This window comes from Callorhinchus milii, unplaced genomic scaffold (assembly GCF_018977255.1).
Source record: "Callorhinchus milii isolate IMCB2004 unplaced genomic scaffold, IMCB_Cmil_1.0 Scaffold2, whole genome shotgun sequence".
Taxonomy (NCBI): Eukaryota; Metazoa; Chordata; class Chondrichthyes; order Chimaeriformes; family Callorhinchidae; genus Callorhinchus; species Callorhinchus milii.
In genome coordinates this window covers 14319202-14342444 of record NW_024704743.1, presented here as the reverse complement: position 1 = coordinate 14342444, position 23243 = coordinate 14319202, and the positions used below count along the sequence as shown (strand labels likewise).

The window sequence follows — 23243 nt, the reverse complement described above, 5'->3', positions numbered from 1 at the left end:
ATCCAAGTTTACGCAGCCTTTCCTCGTAACTTAACCCTTTTTGGCCTGGTAACATTCTGGTGAACCTGCTCTGCACCCAATATATCTTTCCTGTGGTGTGGTGCCCAAAACTGAACGCAGTACTCCAGGTAGGGTCTGACTAAAGCTCTGTACAGCTGAAGCATCGTATCTTCCCCTTTGTATTCCAGGCCTCTCGAGATAAAATCCAACATACCATTTGCCTTTTTGATTTTGCACCTGGGAACTAGTTTTTAGTGATTTGTGGATATAGACACCCAAATCTTTTTGCTCTTGCACAGCTCTTAATTTCTCCCCATTAAGAAAGTATTCTGCCCTATCTTTTTTCGGTCCATAGTGGATGACTTCCTACCTCTGTAACTTCCTACTCCCATCTTCACTACTTGCTGAGCCTCTTATCTTAGTGTCATCCGCAAACTTGGATATAAAACTTTCTATTTCTTCATCCATGTCATTTATGTATATGGCAAAAAGCTGAGGTCCCAGTACAGACCCCTGGGGGACACCACTTGTCAAGTCCCCCCAATCAGAGAATGTTTCCTTAATCCCTATCCTCTGTTTTCTGCCTCCCAACCAATTGCAAAGCCACGTCACAAGATTACCTCCGATTCTATGCGCTTCTCTTTTTGCTAATAATAGTCCCAATAGCGTAGTGGTTTGCGTGCTCGCCTTGCAAGCGAAGACCTGGGTTTGAATCCGGGTGAGGCGAAACCTTAAGGAAATTTCCTTATTCCACACAGCTCTGTTTACCTACCAGTAAGTAGGAACCTGGATGTTAGTTGATCAGTAGATCCTTTCAAAGAAAAAATAATAATTTGGTCAGTCAATCCGCGACTGTTTGTGGGACACTGCTATGTACAATTGGCTGTCGTGTTTCACCCACAAAATATACAGTCAGTTCACTTTACAGTATGTTCTGTGAAGCGCTTTGAGATGTCTCAATGACATGATAAAATACTATATAAATTCAAGGATTATTATCAAGTATTATTAATAAAGGGGACAAATACCGCCAAAAATCTAAGAAAACAGGATTCACTTCAGAATACGCTGACTGTTAGTGTGCTGTCATGGTGTGGATAAAATGATTCTGTAATCCACTTTCCCCATTTGGAAAAAAATGACTGGTTCATAACTTGTTTTGTTTTTGCAATGGCAGCACAGTCAAACAGATTATTGTAGATTATACCAAGTCCATTTGTGAATCACTGTCGCTCATAGCCAGTTATAGTAGGTGAAGTGAAGCACAGTTGAAGACTTGGCTGTTTTTCACAGAGAGAGGTCAGAAGCATCATGCAGTCTGCAATAGCAAAATCAGTCTTAGTTGGTCATTACTCCTTAGCCAGAGAAACTAAGCTCTGAAATTCCTCATGGTATTAACCTCAAACCCCTTGTTGGAAAACTTAGGGTCACATGGAATTTTGGAAAATGTTTAAATTTAATTTTAAATTAGTAGCTGATTTTCCACAGCTCTTTTTAAGAGCTTTGATATTACATTTCTGTATGATCTTTAAGACAATGGTCTTAAGGCTAAGACTATGATCTGGCTCCTTGGCTTAACAAATTAGTTGCCAAAATCTTCAAGAGGTCAAGCATGAAGTCTGACAAAATATTATTTTAATCCTAAAACCACTCCAAGCATGGTTTCAGTGCCAGTTTTAGCTGAAATAGTGGCAGTATAAACATTCTTTCAGTGTAATAACAGAATAAAACAGCTGCTTCATCAATGTCATAGCTGTAGGAAAATCATGTTCTTGTGTCCTTGTGCACATTACAACACAAAGAGCATAAACATAGCTGCACCAACATTGAATCCGGATTGCTCACAACCTTATCTGGCTGCTTTATTACAACTGGAATAATGTACACAGAGCAGTTCATCTCCATCGCAGGGTGGATTGCATTGGAATTGCCCTGGATGCTAATCTAGCTAAGACTTAAGGTCTTTTTCAGTGCACAGCCAGCACCATATGCACTGACATCTAATCTTCTGCCTCTGTTGCATTATATTGTGACATGTTATGGCCTCTGGCTGAAACCTGACACAAAGTCAGCATATAAGCCTAGTATTTAGCACAGTAGTCAATATCATTTATTGTACCTCCCAAGTAAATCTCCTAATTGTTTTCTTGCTAAATACTTGGTTACATAAATATAATGTGATCCAAATTTGCCAGAAAATCAACTTGTCACTGGGTTTATCTTGAATACTTTCACCTTTTCTGGATTTTTTAAAAGTTAGTGGCAATGGAATTCAATTCAGTTGACAAATGGAGGTTGCAAAGACGTTTTAAAAAATGATAATGTAATAACTTGGTCACTCTATCCACAGCTGTTTGTGGGTCACTGATGTGCACAATTGGCTGCCGTGTTTTGTCTACAAAATATACAGTCAATTCACTTTACAGTATATTCTGTGAAGCGCTTTGAGATGTCTCAAAGACTTGATAAGGTCTTATATCAAATTCAAGAATTGTTATTATGTATAAAAAATAATTGTTTTGACCCAAATGAAACAATATATCTTTAAAATCTTCATTAAAATTTTAGGAAAGAGGAAATCATTCTGTTCATTGTCTTAAGATTTAAGATTGTTTTCCAAAATTTTACACAATTTCCAATTCAAAATTCAGTCTTTACTTGGATGCAGTTTTTCTGTGATCCCCTATAAAAGAATGATGCAAATCGACTTCTGGATCTACGACTCTTGCAAAATTTCACATGATCTTAAACATTAAGACAATGGTCTTAAGCCTAAACGCATGAGACATTCAGGCCTCGAGTTTTGTAAATGTTTTTGTTTGTACTAAATCATCATGCAATTTATCCAAGCAACTAGAAATAGAGTAGGATGAAAATGAATGGTTTCAATTTAGAGCAGTCATACACTCCACCATAGTGGGTTTGTTTTCTCCCACGCTCCTGTGTTCCCGGCCCTGATACATCTCTATGAAAAGATGCTGTTCCCTTCAGGGAACTAAACTGAGCTGAATGTTGATAGAAAATAAAATCTTACTCTCCAAATACACTATGGGTCAAGAATTTAAAGCCAAAGGTACCAAATAGTTTTTAAATAGCTTTCAGCTATGGGCGGTGAGTGCCGAGCTTTTTGAGTCATAGAAAATGACCATCTGAAGCCAGAAATGTATATGTTTATAACTTTGTGGTCAGTTTTGTCATAATTTTAAGATTTTGAAGATTCTTAAATTCAGTCTTAATTTGGGAGTTAGTTCTTAAACTGGGCTGCGTGAAAAACAGCTTCCAAACTGGTTCAGGCTGGTTTTTGGATGATTTCCCCAAATTCGGCACAAACGTAAAATTTTAGTCTTAAGGTTACAACTGTGATACCAGGTTACAATTATAATATATGACTCAACAGCCTGAATTTAAGAATCATCAAAATCTTAAAATTATGACAAAACTGACCACAAAGTTATAAACATATACATTTCTGGCTTCAGATGGTCATTTTCTATGACTCAAAAAGCTCGGCACTCATAACTTTACTCATAATAATAACAATAATCCTTGCACTTGAAACGTCTCAAAGCGTTTCACAGTATATACTGTAAAGTGGATTGACTATATATTGTGGGCGAAATGCATAGGATACTGACATACTAATGCTTAGGCCAATTTCTGCATGGAATTGACAAAGAGGTTGGTTTTCAACCATAGAAATTTACTTTCAGAGGGAAATTTGCTAAATTAAGGTTGAATATAAATAATTTTTGGCAGCCTTTCTTGGGAATGTTCAACATCATGGGATCGAATTTCCATCCAGTACTTTATACTAAAATTAAATAAGATTGATAGAGTAATTTGGGGAATGCAATAAATGAAGAGGTGCTAAACGTACATTGCTAAATTCCAAAGTCCACTTTTTGAACTACACAGAAGGTAAACCCATTAGACCATCTTAACTGCTTGGAATGACTGGCCATTTAGTTTACTAGTTGATTTCTGTACCTTTGAACAGCTTTAACACCAACATTTATTTATGGCTTTTAACTTAGCTGTAGGCATGGATACAAACTTGGGCACACACTTGTCAGCTTGGAAAATAATTACAATTGTGAATAGTTTCTTTTACCTTAAGTGCTCAGCCTCATAGTCCTAAATTTATCAGTCTACATCTATTGAAGTAATGCAGGTGCAGACCTAATTGCAACTTCTTATCTGTGCCTATGTTTAGACTTTGGGGATGAGACTACCATCTTACATGAGCATTTAAGGATATAACATATTGCATGGCTGGAGGAGTTCTCACAAACAGCAACTCATATTGATAGCGAAGCAATAAATGCTGCAACGTTTATTCAGTAGTTGTTTTTAACTAGCATAAGTAAGTTGTGGAGATCTTGACAACAGAAGGGGGCATGACTTGTGTCAGTGTAGCTCAGTGGTAGAACTTTCACCTCTGAATCAGACGGTTGTGGGTTCAAGCCCCACATTGGGACTTGAACTCACATAGTCTAAACTAGTGTTGGCCATCTTTTTGGTCGACCAACAAAATTAATTTTCTTGATTTATGGTATTTCTGGCCCATGAGCCATTGGTTGGCCACCAGATCCCATGGCACTATTTGAAAAGAGAGTTTCTTCAGGTGTCTGATCAACAACCCTCCAAATAAAATTGGTTGCATTCACCACAAATACATAGTCACTCCACTTCACAGTATACCGAATCCTGTAAAGTGCTTTTGGACGCACTTTGGGCATGAAAGACGCTATAAGGATTATTAATATTATTTATCATGACTGAAATGGAAGCTGTGAGAATTGTTGAAAACATCATTTTGCAGAGCGCCAGCATTCAGAAAGAACCTTCTTCACAGAAAGTACCTCCTCAGAGAAAGCATCTTCTCCACATGATCATGCCTGAACAAAACCAACCTCATCTCCTGTTCGTAGGTTGTAATTTCTTCCGTTGTTGACAGAGTGCTTCATTGTCAGAGGTGCCCTCCTTCAGATGAGAAGTTAAATTAAGGTCCCGGCTGCCTGTTCAGATAGATGTTCAAAGATCTCATACACTGTTCAAAAAGAGAAAGGAGTTTCTCCCTTTGTCCTGGCCATCAATCCCCCAAATAAAATTAGTCATTCACTTCATGGCTGGTTGTGGGACCTTCGCGTGTGCAAATTAGCTATTATGTTCACAAACAAATATGCAGTTACTTTGATTCACTTTGTCATCCTCCTCGAACTCTCTGCTGTCTTTGCACAGTGGACTACTCTATCCTCCTCCACCACCTCTCCTCTCACCTTGATCTTCAAGGTTCTGTCCTTGAATGGTTCAGGTTCTATCTCTTACACTGGCTACAATTTGTGTCCACAAATGGCTTCTCTTCCAGCCCGCGCACTGTCTTGTGCAGTGTTCCTCGGGCCCTGTCCTCGGTCCTCTCCTCTTCAACCTGTACATGCTCCCTCATGGTGAACATCATCCGCAGAAATGGATCAACTTCCACATGTACGCAGATGACACCCAACGCTATCTCTCTGTCTCCACCCTCAACTCCAGGACAACTGATGTCCTGACAGAATGTCTGTCAAACATCAAGTCTTGATGAGAGCCAACTTTCTACAGTTGAACATAGGCAACACTGAAGCTCTCCTGATTAGCTCACGCCAGCGCGTCTGCACCTCAGGCACTGGCAGCATCAGCATCCACGAATGCATGCTTCACCTCACCAAGCCAGTTAGGAACCCAGGCATCTTGTTCGACCCTCAACTGTCCTTTCTCCCTTACTCCCTCCCTTGCCTCCTTCAAGGCATGCCTCAAGACCCTCCTCTTTGACCGTGTCTTTGGCCACCCTCTTACCCTGACTGTTCAGTGCCTTAGGATGTCCTCCCGATATGAAAGCCGCTTTACAATAATTTTGTATTTATTGTATTTACAGTAAAATCCTGCAAAGTTCTTTGGGACTTTTGATAAGGTGCTGTATCAAATGAAAGGATAAGCTTGATGCATTCCAAACAATGTTAGGTTTAGAAGAGACACTTCAGGCTTCACGTATGGAATCATTTATGTGGATAATCATTGTACTGTAATCCTTAGTCCGTGATGTGCTGGGCTTGTGGAGTCTTCCTGAATATATATAACATCTGTGGCTGATCATGATCCTACATCTACAGATATCCGCTTTTTCCCCCGGGAAGCCTTCACAAAGTTTTTGGAACAGCTCCCTTCCCCTCTGATGTAGGAGTCCTGTAGAGTATTGGTTAGAGCACTCGGTTCGCAAGCAGGATGACCCGGGTTTGATTCCCAGGCAGGGCCGAAACTATGGCAAATCTCCTTTCTGCCCACGGCTCTTTATCTAGCAGTAAGTGGGAACCCGTTTGTTATTTGATTGGTGGATCAATTTCCGGGCGTAGTAATCCCTTCAAAAAAAATAATAATTTGGTCACTCAATCCACGACTGTTTGAGGGACAGTGTTGTGCATAATCGGCTGCCATGTTTCCCCCACAAAATACACAGTCAATTTACTTTACAGTATATTCTGTGAAGCACTTTGAGATGTCTCACTAACATGATAAGGCACTATATCAAGTGCAAGTATTATTATTATTATTATTATCACATGCCAATATCATCCGCTACTGGAGCAAACACCTAAACTTATGAAAACCAACATGGGCAGGTAACCTCCTTCAATGGAGCCATTCAAAGTAGGCATAATTTGGACCACGTTTGGGGAGCAGCAGGTGTCTGCTCTGTCTTCATCTTCCACTGTGGGAAGAATGGATTGCATAGCAATATTTTTGGAAGAACATAAAAGAAACCAAAGCAGTTAACAACAAGAATTGCCAAGGAACTCCGCGCTGAATCAGAGAGAAGCCCTTAAATATAATAGGTTTGTACCTTGCAATGTTTCATCCACGACTTTGCTGTATGAAAGCTTCACTTGTGGGTCGTGTTCAAGTTAAAGATCAGGTTAATCCAATTCAATTCTCTCAGCTACAGCAGTATTCACAGCCAAGACCTCGAATTAATAACCTTGATTCACATTTGAACTCTAGGGAACTATGTTTGTATGAAGCCAAATGACTGAATGAGCAACTTGCAGTGTTCAATTCCTCAGCCTCATAGATGGAAGAAAATCTACCTCCACAGTGAGGGTCCTTTCTCTGATGTAGAAAAATATTCATATTATTGCCTCACTCGTTGAGCTCAATCAGAGGAAGGTAGAAGAAAGTGGACATATTAAAAGGGATATTTTATAAAAAAATATATTTTGAATTTTATTTTTTTTAAATCGGAATTTTTTTTAACATATATGAAGATGTTAATATCAACTTAAATGTGCAGGAAAATACTAACATGTAGGAAATCAGTGCCAATTGTGGAGTCCTGTAGCTCAGTGGTTAGAGCACTCGCTTTGCAAGTGAGAGACCTGAGTTCAAATCCAGGCAGGGCGAAACTTGGGCAAGTTTCCTTACTCCACACACCTAATAATAATCCCTCCAAAAAACCCAAAACAATAACAAATTGGTCATTTTCAATCTACGACTGTTTGTGGGACATTGCTGTGCGCAATTGGCTGCCGCGTTCGCCCACAAATATACAGTCAATTCACTTTACAGTGTGTTCTGTGAAGCGCTTTGGGACGTCCTCCCAACGTGAAAAGCGCTATATCAAATGCAAGGATTATTATTATTATTATTAAATGACTCCGTGAATAATGGTCCTTTAGAAGTCAAGTCACTGATGACTGCACGTCACTCAGTTTAGTAGAAAACAAAATAAACACTTCTTCATGACAGTTATAACCTAAGCTGGTCCTGTATCTTTTCTTCATATGTTGAACAATCAGACACAATACCTGGACTTCAAAACCTCTTCTGTATGTGATTCTTAAACCATAGAAATTTACAACACAGAAGGCCATTCAGCCCATTGTGTCCTCTTTAAAAAACAGCCTCTTACAGTCCCATTTCCCCTTCCTGAGGCACTGACAGCATCACCATCCATGGTTGCACACTCCACCTTACTAAGACAGTTCGGAACCTTGGCATCTTGTTTGACCCTCAACTATCTTTTCTATCCCACATCTGTGCCATGACCTGCTCTGCCTTCCCCACCTCTACAACATCGCCCGGCTCCACCAATGTCTCACACCGCAGGCCACCAAAACCCTCAAACACTCTCTCATAACATCCAGGCTTGACTATGCAAATTCCTTGCTTGTCTGCCTCCCCAACTCCTCCCTCCATAGGCTGCAGATCATCCACAACTCTGCAGCCCGTGTCCTCTCCCGCACCAGGCTCCATGACCCTATCATCCCCATCCTCGCCCGACTCCACTGGCTTCCCATCACACAGAGAATACAATTCAAGATCTTGTTTCTCACCTTCAAAGCCCTCCATGGTCTTGCTCCCCCCTATCTCTCCGACCTCCTAACCCCCTACCACCCTGTTCGCTCCCTCAGCTAGCAGGCTCTGGCCTGCTTCACGTCCCCCACCTCACCCGCCCCACCATTGGCAGGCCTTCTGCCCCACCATTGGCGGGCGGGCCTTCTGCCACTCTGCCCACACCCTCTGGAACTCCATCCCACAGTCCCTCCACTCGCCCCTTCCCTTGCCTCCTTCAAGACCCATCTCAGTACCCTCCTTCGACCGTGCTTTCCATCATCCTGCTTCCCCACCTGCCCGCCATCCTCCCCAATCCCGACCCCTAGCTCGGATCCGAATCACTGACTGTCTGGCGCCTTGGGACGTTTTCCCGACGTGAAAGGCGCTTTACAAATGTAATTTTGTTGTTGTTATTGTTCCTTTCCCCATCCCCCTTTAAAACTTTTACATACAGAAGAGGTTTTGAAGTCCATGTATTTAATCTACCATATATATAATATATATAATAATATAATAATAATATATCCTAATATATATATCCTATCCTATCTTTGCCCTTTGTCACATGTTGATCACTTTTGGAGTGTGTCGATTTTTGTAAAATCTTACTTGGTAAGATTTTGGCTTAATTGAATAAAACACATGATTTCTCTTTATGATGATATGTGAGTTTACAAGCATTTTGAGCTTTTTACCAGTGTCCTTGCAACAACTGAGTTTTGTTTGCCTCAGAGTTAATAGTTTCTATACCACGCGGTGCCATCCATTGCTGTCCAACTCCTCCACAAACCAATTCCTCAGTATTCTTCAGTTGTTACGTGGCTTTTTAAGTTGGGTCTATACTCTTGAGCATTATTACAAATGGAGACAGAACTTGGACATTGTATTAACCACTGCAATTTGGGCTTGTTCCTTCAAGCCTTCCACCTAAATTCCATCACTTGATATTGAAAGATGGGCATGAATAGTATCCATATGGACACAAGAAGAAACGCAGATTGACTATCACACTTTGGTTCGCTGAAAATTCTTCTCATATAAATTCTTTATGTGATACTTTCCAGCAGTAAAGAATAGTCCAAAGAATTACATAAGAACATAAGAATTAGGAGCAGGAGTAGGCCATTCGGCCCCTCGAGGCTGTCCCGCCATTCGATAAGATCATGGCTGATCTTCAGACCTATCTCTAATTACCCGCCCTATCCCCATATCCCCTAATCCCTCTGTTTTTTAAAAATCTATCAGTCTCAGCCTTGAAGATGTTCAAGGACTGAGCATCTACAGCCTTCTGGGGTAGTGAATTCCATAAATTCACTACCCTCTGAGTGAAGAAATGTTTCCTCAACTCTGTTCTAAAAGGCTGACCCTTAATTTTAAGACTGTGACCCCTGGTTATAGATTCTCCTACCAGGAGAAACAGACCCTCAGTAGCTACTTTATCCAGCCCTTTAAGAATCTTGTATGTTTCAATAAGATCTCCCCTAATTCTTATGTACTCTAGAGAATATAGCCCTAGTTTATTCAGCCTATCCTCATAGGTCAGTCCCCTCATCCCAGGAACTAACCTAGTGAATCTACGCTGCACCCCCTCTAGGGCAAGTATGTCCTTTTTTAAATAAGGAGACCAAAACTGCACACAATACTCTAGGTGCGGTCTCACCAAGGCCCTATACAGTTGCACCAAGACTTCCCTACTCTTGTACTCTAAACCTTTTGCAATGAATGCTAACATGCCGTTCGCCTTCTTAGTTGCTTGCTGCACCTGCAAACTAACTTTTTGAAACTGGTGTACAAGGACACCCAAATCCCTCTGCACACTAACACTATCTAATCTCTCCCCCTCTAGAAAATAATCTGGTTTTCTATTTTTTCTACCAAGGTGAATAACTTCACACTTCCCCACATTAAAATCCCTACTCCCTGTTTTCTACCCGTTAGCTACTCTTCAATCCATGCTAATATGTTCCCATTAATCCCATGGGCGTTAACCTTGTGCAATAGCCTTTTGTGTGGCACTTTGTCAAATGCCTTTTTAAAATCTAAATATACTACATCTACTGGTTCCCCCCTATCTAACCTGCAGATACATCTTCAAAAAACTCTAAAATATAGTTAAGCATGACTTCCCTTTTGTAAAGCCATGTTGTCTCTGCCTAATCTTGTTATGGTCTTCCAGGAATCGCATAACAACATCTTTAATTAAGAACTCAAGAATTTTCCCTACCACTGATGTCAGACTAACTGATCTATAGTTCCCCATCTTTTCTCTCCCACCCTTCTTAAATAGTGGTGTCACGTTTGCAATCTTCCAATCAATGGGAACCGTTCCAGAATCCAGAGAATTTTGGAAGATCAAAGACAAGCCATCCACTATCTCAGTAGCCACCTCTTTTAAAACCCTAGGATGTAGGCAATCAGGTCCAGGAGATTTATCAATTTTAAGACCTGATAATTTACCTAATTAGGCCATGTTTGTCGCTTTGAAAGTCATGAAACAGTTTCAATCTTTTAATGAAACAGGAGTTTATTGCCTTTTTAGTCTTAAAAATTGTCTTGTCATAATGGGCTAAGTGAAAGTTTAATGATTAGAAGAAGCCGGTTCCATGTAAGTGGAAGGCATTGCAGAAAAGTCAACCTGCTAAGTTTTAAATTGAAGTGCAATCATCCAATAAACGTTTTATACATTTTACTGACTTTATTGTGAGGTTCTTCAATATGTGCATGTCATTGCATACAGAATGACGCAGAGTAAAGGACAAACTGACCAGTGCTTGCTTCATTTACAACTGAGCATGGACATGACATCCTAAAATGGCTATGTTCAATGGTTCTGGCAGCAAGGTTGTTTGGGAGGTCATTTCCTCGTGTCGGTTGCTAGGCCTCAATAGGTAATTGAAGTGGCTTGAGAGAGTTGCGTTCTCATTAGCTCTTGAGGCTACAATGTTTCTCACCCTCTTAATGTTATTATACAATAATCCTGTAATTTCCCACCATACAACACGCTATGTTAAAAGCAAAATAAAACTCTATCTCTATTTATGCATCCAAACCAGAATTTCTACTCCCATGTGAGCTCTTGCTAGTGAGAATCATGAATCAAGCAAGCAGTGTAAACAGTCCATAAGCACACTACTTTGTTTACAGTGGGAATGTGCCAAAAGGCTTGACTTTTTCGGAAAAACGGCATAACACCCTAATGGGCAGAACCCATTCATAATTCCTGCATGCTCTGGGATAGAGTAACGTGTTTTTGGACATACTTTATCTCAACCTTAAACCTAGGTGCCAACGGCACAAAAATATGTTCTGGAAAGCCAAGATGCAGCACTTCTCTAAGTAATGGGAGGATATATTCTGCCTAACAGTATAAGACCATATTTCACACAGACTTCATAATAATAATAAAAATAATATTTGCATTTGATTTAGCACCTTATCACATTTTTGAGGCATCTGAAAGCACTTTACAGGATATACTGTAACGTGGTTTGACTATATTTTGTGGGCGAAACTCAGTTGAGGAAAGGTTTATTTCAGATTGTCTGTTCCGCTTAGAATCACAACAGGTACTACATTCAATTCTTAGGGTTACATAAATGCTATGTTATTGGTTATAGTGACCTAATTATGCATGATTCATCTGGATAGTTACAGGTTTTACAATAAGTGAATAATCAGTTTGCAGATAGGTGAATAATGAAATAAGTGAATTTAGTTATAGGACCAAATACTTGTATAATCTCTCTAGCACTGTGCTTTCTGATTTCCTCTATAATTACTGTGTTCAGATTATCTGAATATTAATGTTACCATTTTAAAAGTAATATCCATCCTGGTGAATAGGATTGTTATTCATTCAATTATTCATTTCTGATCACTTTATAATGCTGAAAATGAAGGGAAGTTGCATTAATATGTGTCTTTCAAGAACGTGCAGCATCAGAAAATATAATAAAAATGGTGTTTTGCTGTAATTGCAAGCGGAAATACATCAACATAATAATAATATAATAATCCTAGCATTTGGTTTAGTGCATTTTAGGTCCAGTGTTTGCCTCAAAGCACTGGATGGCTTATATTTTACTGAGAAGTAAAGCAATTGTGGCAGGCCAATTGCACATAGCAATGTCCCACAAATAGAGGTGAATGACCAATTTTATTTGGGGAATTGTTGGTCAGGACACCAGGAGAAACTCCCTTTGAATAGTGCCTGGGATCTTTAACGTCCACCTGAGTAGATGGGACCTTGTTTAATGTCTCATCTGAAGAACGACGTCACCAACAATACAATAGAACACATCCCCAGCACTGCATTGGAGTGACAGCTTAGATGTTGTGAGCTCAGGTCCCATCATGGAGCTAAATCCACAATTTCTAAATCAGAGGCAAGAGTGCTACCACCTGAGCCAGGCTGATACACCTGTGTCAGGCTGAGCCAGACTGATAATAGATAGGATTCAAAGATAAAAACAGAAGATTAATTCCAAAGTAATTGAATCATTCTTCACTTATTCTTAGCATTCTTCAACATTCTATTCAACATTGATTTGAACCAAAACGTGCAATAGACTAAAATGAATTAACTCACAGGAAAGGAAGAGGACTACCTGAATGGAAGGCTTAACAGGTGATGAGAAGCAGTCTTGATGTAATTTGGGAAATTTAAATTCATGTAGATCTGATTCTGGTCCATCATATAAAAGTAAAACAGTTTTCTGTAATTTTCTGATTTACAAGTGTTGGCCAAAGCTGTTACATCCAAGTCTTCAGGCAGCTAACTTAGTACAGTTCACTTGGCATTCTGCCCCTGTTCATGAATTTCAGTACGGTCATTAAAATTCATGGCTTGAGTAATGTCAGCCATTGGCATCTGCTTGGAAGTTTAAGAAGTGGTGTCAAAATTTACATAGAAATAGTGAGCAAAGAAGGAAGAGTGGACAATTGATCTCAAAAGATTTGATTGGGTAAAAGTATGTGATTTACATTATACATCAAGATTCTGTTTATAAAAGATATTATAAGATATGTTTTAAGAATATGCTTGTGTGAAGCAATGATGATGTGTATTGATGGGGACCTTTAGTGGCAGAATTCAACATTATTATTTGCGGTAACCTTTGCATTTGCATTTGTTATAGCGCCTTATCACATCGTTGATGCGTCACAAGGAGCTTCACAGAATATTTTGTAAAGTGAATTGTGTATTTTGTGGGCCTAAAACGCAGCAGCCAACTGCGCACAGCAGTGTCCCTACAATACTACAATAAATCGTGTACTGCTGAGTAATGGAACACAGTTTGATTAGCAGGATATTTACAAAATAATAAGTTCCCACGGGCAGAATAACAGAAAAACTGGGTTACGTTTTTTGCCCTCTTAGAGCAGTGCAGCATACATATAAGCTGTACGGATGGAGTGGTAAGCAATGGGTTCATAGTTACCACTTCCATATTGAGGAAATACTGTTCTTAGCCATGTCATCATCCTGAAGTGCCAAGCAGCAGTCGCGTCAAAGAGCAATATCAACAGAAATGTGAAGGTTACCCTCAGGCAACAGCGGGGTACACACTAATAAATAAAAATAAACCGATTACTAACAAAAGTACTTTCCCTGTAGCAAATCTGATTTTCTCTTAATAAGTTTCCACTGTTATTAATATCCATGGGCCTGACTTGGCCACGTTTAGGGTTAATATTAAACTCTATCGCTGTTCTTTCAGATTATTTAATTGCTAACTAAATATATGGAAAATATTGATGTGATCAGTGATGCATATGCATTTGACAGGCACCAATGCCAAACATGGGCTGCGTTGCAAGGCCTGCAAGATGAGCATCCATCACAAATGCATTGGCAGTATTGAGCAGCAGAGATGCGTGGGCAAACTGGTAAGCAACCAATTTGTTTAGTACAGGTACCAAAGCTCCACACAGTACGACTCACAACTAATCTGTTGATGACTGAAGGTACTTTGCTTCTTCTAAAATCTGCATTGAATTTCCTTCATGAATAATCTACAGAAATAGTTCCTGGAAATTCTGAGTGGTAAAAATTCTAAAGTAAAGCTAAATATTGTATGGCAATATGATTAATTCTTAAATTGCCAAATTTTCTGAATATATACAAGATATTCTCGATCCGCTCCCAAATGCACAATCTCCAGTCAGCTAATGAATCTACCACAGAATACTCACAGCTCCCTCCCGTTAACGTTGTCACTTAAGTGACCTAGCAATTGGGTCCAGGGATTTTTGAATCTCAGACTCAAGAGACCATTTTTTGATCTAAAGATTAAATATATTTTAATAGGTATAAATATTTCTACTATGGCACTACACAAAAATTACTCCACTTTGTCATTCTCTGACAAACTTGCTTAAGTAACTTTTAAAAGAATAGAGTAGTCTCAACTATATATGTGCTACAGATATATTACAGTAGAGCTGTTCCAAGCAAGATTCTTTAGATCAACAACACCACAGTGAAATTCTATTGCTTAACAGCAATGTGTTCATCAAAGGGACACTACAAGGGATGCCAAAGGAATATTGTTGAGCTTTCTGTAATGAAATGATTGGTTTCTGCATGTGTCAGACACCCAGGCTAACCAAAAAGAATTGAGCACCTTACCGTCAAAAAAAACATTGATTGACAATGTTATTGTCATCCTTTTCCTTCTTCGCTGCTGCAAGGGGACACTACTTATTTGTATGTACATTTACCATTTCTCATTCTAATCCACATCACTTTGCATTTAGTTACATTAAAATCACTCAAACACTTTTTGGCCAATCTGCTTAACTGGTCCAGTTCTTCTTGATTTCTACTTATCCTTCCCATTACCATTCACTTGGCAGCTTGCTGTCATTAGAAAATGCCATAATATTTAAGGAAGGATTCTGCTCCAAGACATTATGACTAATGTGAACAACAGGGGACTGACAACTGACATCTATGGAGCTCTGTTAGTTACAGTATTCTCCTCAAACAGAGCATTTTCCATTAATCATCATGTTGGGCTTTACAGTTTTTAAGCCAATTTTTAGTTATGCTTTAGAAAATGATTTCCTTGTTATTTCAACTTAGCGTATTTCAACTATATACTACTGGGAGTAAGCATGTCAACGCTTGTTATGAACGTACTTAGTTATAAATACTTTCATCTATTCTGGCTGCTTTGAAATTTAAATTTTGTAAATTGGTAAGGTTTCATTCATTAAATACTAGTGTTATGAGGATTGTAAAATGAAATACATTCATGCAGCTTAATGTGAGCATTCTGATTTGTTCTGCTCCATCAGTCAGAGCTCAAAAGACAAAACTATTGTATTCATGCTAAGAGGTCACTAGTCTGTTATACTGAATACATTTTAGCTTTTTTAGGAAGTCTTCCCCAAATTTGCCTACACACCAGGAATTAAGGAGAATGATGACTAAACAATATGCAATTAGATAAGTCAATAGAATGCATTTTACATCGTCACCATCTCGCCGGTAAGAAAACCTCTGCAAAGGTTAAAGTCTGTTCTAATCACTGTACCCTGGGCTGCACTCAGTCAAGCTCTTTGGAAAGCAGCTGCATAGTGATGACAAGGCGTAAACCACACATTACTTGACCAGCCACTAAAAGTAAGTGGAGAACTCGCCACCGTGATGCTGTTCTCCGATGACATGAAGAGGACAGTGATTGTGGTACTCGTCATTCGTCGAGTCACTGAGATGGAGTTCATGATGATACAGCAGGAGAAGTGCTACACAAAAAACTCTGCTTCCAAAATGCTTTCACTCAACAGTATAAAATGAAGGGCAATAAAAGAGCAACATAGATAATATAGATGTCTTCCTTTATACCATTTAGGAACGTCAGGAACAGTATTGGGCTATATGTCCCCTTTAAATTAGCATTACAAACTCCTGTCATTCAGCTTTATTCTTTTTATTATTATTAATTTTGAAATTCTATAAATATCATTATTTTAGTCTATTATAGATAGTATTATTGATTTAACAATAGCTACTTACCTTTGGCCTGATACTGTTGTAGCCTCTCCCTTTATTGGTTAGTGAGCCGCTGATGTCCCATTGCTCTACGATGCTCTCAGCACCCAATCCTGGACAACTCAGAAAAATCCACACTCACGGGACATTGAGGCAAAGTGTGTGAGCAGAAAGTTTAATGCCATACTAAGCCTAAATTTCAAAACGGAAGTATTTTGAGTGAAGTGAGGTGGATTTTCTGGTCCACTTAACAAATGTATAGTTTTGAGAATTATTTTATTTTTCAGTGAGTATCAAAATCTACTTCACCATCACAATGAGCCTCCCACTGGAAAGTCATTCAAACCACACTAAATTTCAACAGTTTTGGAAAACTGACAAATATTTGCTTTAATGCTGTGGTATTTATTAAATGTTACCCTCAATTCTGGTTCAGTCATGAGTTTCATGTTATTGAAACTCACAAACCTTGGCAGATAGGTTCTTGAAATCGCACGGAACAGTTGTATTTTACTTAAAAAACAGAAGAAAAATACTGGATCATTGAATAAACACCAAGCACTTTATTTCTATGCAACAAAGTAATGCACAAGTTTACACACTGCAGATTAGGCTGTTAGCTTTATCTCCAGGATTATGGTGAATTCTTAGCACTGCTATTCGATTATTGTTCCTAAAAATGAATGCACTGCAATTTTGTACAAATAATGATGCTTACTTCAGGGTTTACCAGTACAAATCACTGGTAAGTGAGTCTTCCTGAGATACCACTGACAATTATTAGTTGCTGATCTATAGTACTTGTCCTGCTCTTCATTAGGGCTTTGTCTTATCTCTAAAACTCATTATTAAGGTAGAGAAGCTGGTCAATTATCAACAAAGCCTTGGGTACTCCGTACCTGCCTGGTTTCAGACAAGCATGACTTTGCAACTCCAGTTTATTCTTGGGAATTTACCTCACTCTCCAGAGGATTTCATTTTTTAAATTATGGATTTATTCGTACTTATCATTGGAAGTAAACGGAGAAAAGCAGTAGGACTGAAGTTTCAAAAAGCTGCTCGCTTCCTTAGCTTTTCCTAAAAGAACAAATGCATGACTAAAGGACTGGAACATATTCCTAGTCAATTCTCAGTTGTCAGTGTCCAGTTGTATTGATCAACAGTTTGACGTATTTTTCCCTCTTAATAGCCGAAGGGATTTCGACGCTACTACAGCTCTCCGCTTTTAATACATGAACAGTATGGGTGCATCAAGGAAGTCATGCCTATTGGTAAGTATTGATTTGTTTCTTGCTTCCAGCCCAAATGAGTGTTGTGTCTCATTTGCTGCCAGCTCCCGCAGCTCATGTATCTCTTTCTGTTTATTTCCTAAGCTTGCCGAAGTAAAGTTGACCCAGTGTATGAAGCACTCCGGTTTGGGACATCCCTGGCTCAACGAACCAAGAAGTCTGGTTCAGGCAGTGGATCTGAGTCACCTCAGCATAACTCTGTAAATAATGCTTTTGTCTGCAAATCTCTTCTTGAACCCAACCAACAAATTCCCTATTTCATGTTTTGTTTAGGCTAGAAAGAGTCAGATCAGCATGCCGCTCTTACATTTGATATTTATTTCTGTTAATTAAAAAGTTGTCGCAGCTGGAAATAGATCTTCATTGGTATACAAACTTGTAGTTATTTGCTCAGTCAATTTAAGTCACTGGATCATTTTGCGATTCACCATTTTAAAATAAATATACTTTTAGCTCCTGAACGTTTCTGTTAATAAATGTACATGGGGTCATTTTGTAGTGGCAATTCTCTAAAACTTCAGAAGGGTAGTTGAGCTGTGGAATGGTAATATCAAAGTAATAGATCTGAAGATATTAATCACACTTTATGACAGCATTGTTTTCTAATCTAATTCCATCTTCGAAACTTTGTTTTGGGTTGTGTGTTAAAACAGAAGGTTTTTATTCTGAAGACAAGGAATTGAAGAATCTTTGACAAAATAATAATAATAGTTAAAATATTTCTTAATTACGATATAGCACCTTTCACGTCAGGGGGATGTCACAAAGTATAAACTGTAAAGTGGAGTGACTGTGTATTTTGTGGGTGAACAGGGTGGCCAATTTGAGCGCAGCAATGTCTCACATGCAGCCATGAAGTAAATGGGCTATTTTACCTGTGTCACTAGTGCAAATAAAATTGTTAAAGAAAATTCAGACCCCATTAGAAAGCACCCATTTGAATGTGAGACCACAGGTCTCCAGAGGTACACACTGCATTACACCCAACTTCCAGCCAGTGGGCAGGAAGCACCACTAACAACAGTTCCTGCACACTGGTCATGGAACTAGTTGCAGGAAGCACCATTGATATCACACTGTTAGAAGTTAGAAAGTTAGAAACTCGGAAACAGAGAGAAAAAAACAGGGAGCGAGAGAAAAACATGGAGTAAATGAGAGAAAAGTCAGAGAAAGAGAGAAAAAGTTTCAGAGAGGGAAGAGCTGGTACAATATGGCACTACAGTGACATTATAATTCCTGAAGGAACAATTGTTCAGTTTTTTAGCACGAAAGTCAATTTATGTTTTGCTTGCTGTCCAGTTTGCTTCTCCTTGAAGGGACCAGTCCAGATTAGTGCAGACAATTATCCCTATATTGTGTTTTAGAACTAGTTGAAATGAAAACATTGAAAATTTTCACTGATTACCAAATAACAGCATACAGAAAACCAAGTTAATCCCAGGTTTGCTTTCCACTTCCTGCTGTTATACTTTAGGCTTCTGATCTTGCTGAAGTTCCAGAGAAGGTGCTGATGGTCCATTTGGACTGTTGAGTTTAAGCAGAAAGCTCAGTGATAGCGGTAAGCATGAAATGCAAACCTTTCTCTCAATTATTCATACAGCAAAGCACCTACAGAAGTGGTGTTAAAATGTAGTTTCAATATTTACTGCTTCACAGTGTGCTTCTGCTCTTATGTTATAATGTTTTGCTATTTTAAGTAACATTTAAATCACACAGGTAGCTCAACTTGATCTATAAAATACGTCAATACTATTCTTTGTAGTTAATCAATTATTTGACTTACATTATTGGCATGTTGAATATTTTGCTTTTAAAAATTATAGTGATTAACTGAACGCAATGCAAAGTCTTTTTTTCTCTAATTAAAAAGAGAAAGAGTGCAACAATATTACACTCAGCACTGAAGTGAAACAAGTAATCTGCAATGGAAATGTGTCTTAGTCTTAGTTTTCAGAAACAGTTCATGTTTTTCTTCTCTGTAGTATTTGGGTCAGTGGAAAATGGGTTGGAAAACATATGCAACGAAGAAAAAAAAGCTCTCCATTCCCCGGTAAGATGTAAATCTTTGCGCTTTGTTTTTATTTATCTCTTATAATAGACAATAATAATAATCCTTGCATTTGATATGGCACCTTTCATGTTGGAAGGACATCTCAAAGTGCTTCACAGGATTTACTGTGAAGTGGAGTCACTGTATTTGTAGGCAAACACATCTACCCAATTGCGCACAGCAATGTCCTACAAACAGCAATTAAGCAAATCATCAAATTCATCTGGAAGATTGCTGGTCAGTATATCAGGAGAAACTCCCTACTGTTTTCAAATAGTGCCATGGAACCTAAACTGGCAGACAGGACCTCAGTTTAACACCCAATCCGAAGCATGGCGGAGCCGGGCGATGTTGCGGAGGTTGGGAAAGGCAGAGCAGGTCATGGCACAAATGTGGGATAGGAAGGATAGTTGAGGGTGATTTCCACTCTGGAAAGTGAGCTTGATCTCCTGGCTGTTCTTGCTGGTAATGCACCAGAAGAAGTACCGTCTGACAACTACTCTACCTCAAGTAACCCCGCCACAGAAGCTTCGATCCCACCACTGAGTGACAGCGATGGGGCTACACACACTGCCGAACCCACCCCTTTGTCAGCTGGCACTTCTGCAGGACAACCCAGTCCAATCGAGGTCATCGAGACACCCACTAATAGTGCATCTGTTTTCCCAGTCTCCAGTGCCACAGACCCAGCACATCTTAGCTCTGTTCTCGATGATAGAGATTTCTAGTGATCCTTCTGTACAGACTACTATTTCACAGGCCCTGGAAGATCACATGACCCAGATCAGAAAGAGAAGAGCTGCTCCACAAATGGCACAAGTATCCCAGGCAGAGAGGATGGCAAAGCGGAGTCAACTGGATCTCCAAGCTGCTATACCTGGAGACAATATGGCTGTCCCCATCCCACCAGCGGACAGGGGTAGAGGGGATCGCAGGAACATCCTTGGTGTTATCATTAATAGAAATTTAGACACTGACCAGTGCAAGAGCAATCACCAATTTGACCTCTGCCCACAACGATTGTTAACAGAGTCCTGTGTCAACCCGGAGAAGTCAGTGTCACTCCGTGAAGCTGTCATTGCACAGTCTGTTTGTGGTGGACAAAACTTTACGAAGTGTAACTGAGGTCAGAAGAAATGTCAGACCAACCGTTGTAAATGCTTCAAAGCAAATTTCAGGGATTTCGCAAAATCCTTGGTTAAAATAATTTCAGGGATTTCATGGAATCACACCATATACACACAGACAGTATTTAATCTTCCATAATTTATTTATTTTGAACAAAAAAAAAGGACAACCATAGCTGCAATAAAATTGAGACTTTTCAAACTAAATTTTTTTCAGTAAAAGGCTAATGATTAGTACAGGTGATGGAAGAAGGAACTATATAAAAGGTTGCAGAAAGAAACTAGACATGTCCTGTGAATTAAAAGTAGTCCATGTTATAATTAGATAAATGTGTCAAAGGAATCTTTGGGGAAGTTTTGGGTGGGTAAAGCTAGATAGACCAATGGCCCACTTCTGCCTAAAACTGAGTTAATGTTATTATGTTACAAAAGACATGGCCAAAAGATCAATAATAATCATAAAATAGTAACAAAAACACAACAATATTTTAATGATCCCCAAGTGAATTAATAATCCTACACTGTTGTAGGATTATTTCATATGGGCCTACAATGTTGAATTATTCAGTTAATTGTATCAAATGTAATGACTGTACTGTATTTGTAGGCCCCAATAATGAGGAAGCTATTTTGAGTAAAGTGTAGTGAACTAGAGATGTACCCTTTAGAATGTAGTGCTTTGGCTCCATAAAATCAAACTTTATACAATAAAGATAATACTGTAGAGCAGAGACTCATCAGTGCTTTTTGTCATCAGATTGCTGATGATGTCACCTAACTGAATAGCACATTTCCGCAGCACACACAAAGCAGACCGGTCAGCCACGACCACTCTCGCTATTTCCAGGGATTGCTGAGATGCTACTGATGTCCAGAATGCTGGCCTGGCAGGACTGCAAGTAGGACATATATTACACTTTGGGTATTCTGCTGGTGCATGGCCACCTGCATTATATATGAATCATGGACTTCTGTAGCTCAGTGGTTAGAGGACTCACCTCTCAAGTGAGAGATTTGGGTTCGATTCCAGCCAGGGCGAAATTTGGGGCAAGCTTCCCCACTCCACACACCTCTGTTTACCTAGCAGTGAGTAGGAAACCAGTTGTTAGTTGATTGGTGAATCGCTTTTCCAGGGTAATAATTGCTTCTAAAAAATGAAAAAATGTAAAAAATAATAAATTGGTCACTTCAATCCATGATTGTTTGTGGGACACTGTTATGTGCATTCAATTCATTCTACAATATATTCTGTGAAGCGCTTTGAGACGTCTCGAAGACATGATAAAGTTCTATATCAAATGAAAGGATTATTATAATATACCAAAGTGTGGGATAACGATGTCCAACTGTAGGTGGTCCAGACTAGATAATCTCTTCTTGCAGTTTTTTTATATATGTTTTATTTTCTTACAGCTGAAAGGATTAGAACATAAAGATACATTACAGCTCTACAGCTATGTAGCCTTGTATAAGTTTGTACCACAAGAAAATGAAGATCTGGAAATGCAGTAAGTAGAACTTCTAAAAGAATTTAAGCATGTAAAATAATTTTACCATCTTGTTTCCCTCTCTTCCTTCCTCAACTCATCCAGCAAAATATGTGAAGTAGGAATCTTGCAATTTATCCACTACTTGAGAAATGATTAAAGGGAGTTGTGGTGTAAATCAGTGTAAACTGATTTCAGTGTCTGTGTTAGAAACTATGCCCTTTCAAATCACTCATTTAAGCCTTTGTCTGGGTTCAGCAATACTATTTGCACTGCATTAATTTGCTGCTTTGAATTATTCAATGTACCGTAGATTAAGAAGGTGTGCATCTATTACAGCCCTGTAGATATACTTTGAAATTAAACCATAAATTTATGTAATTACTCAATTGTCTAATAGTATGAGTAATCAGGCAAGTTAGGTCCTGAGGTCCTGAAGGGCCTTTCACAATCTTATTTCATTTTATGATTTTGCTCCTTGAGTTATCAAAGTAAAAGCAAGAAAGAGATGAGCGGACGTATCATAAAGTGTAAAGATGCTGCTCGATAGAAACGAACAAAAGATCAAGAAGAGTTTTGTTTCCTTTATCTTTCTGAATTTATTTTTGTCAAAGTCTTTCTTTCTCTGTGTCTGACATTCAACAGAATGAAGTGAGATTGATGTTTATGTCGCATTAGATGGGTTTCATAATTCATTTAATCTAACTATTCTGCATCTACTCCCTGCAAATGGGATACACACTCAAAAAAAAGCTCAGTCTTATGAACTGTGTTTATCTTTGCCATCAGAAGGCTGCCTTCAACAAATCTCATAAACATACTGATGCAAAATTCTGGGAAGGCATTCAATGGAACAGAATGGAAAATTGGATGTGCTCATGATTCCCAACATATGGGCAGAAATTCCTTATTAGGGTCCTACTA

At 38.9% G+C, this 23243-nt stretch overlaps 1 protein-coding gene across 1 annotated transcript in view; it reads left to right on the top strand.

Annotated features, from left to right (window-relative positions):
* Positions 1-23243, top strand: part of LOC103181526 (SH3 and cysteine-rich domain-containing protein) — a 59927-nt gene that overhangs the window by 16119 nt on the left and 20565 nt on the right. The window contains 7 exon segments of the mRNA XM_007898063.2: positions 14156-14256; positions 17556-17637; positions 17740-17855; positions 19130-19159; positions 19162-19213; positions 19638-19705; positions 22246-22340. Of these exon segments, the coding sequence (XP_007896254.2) occupies positions 14156-14256; positions 17556-17637; positions 17740-17855; positions 19130-19159; positions 19162-19213; positions 19638-19705; positions 22246-22340 (544 nt within the window).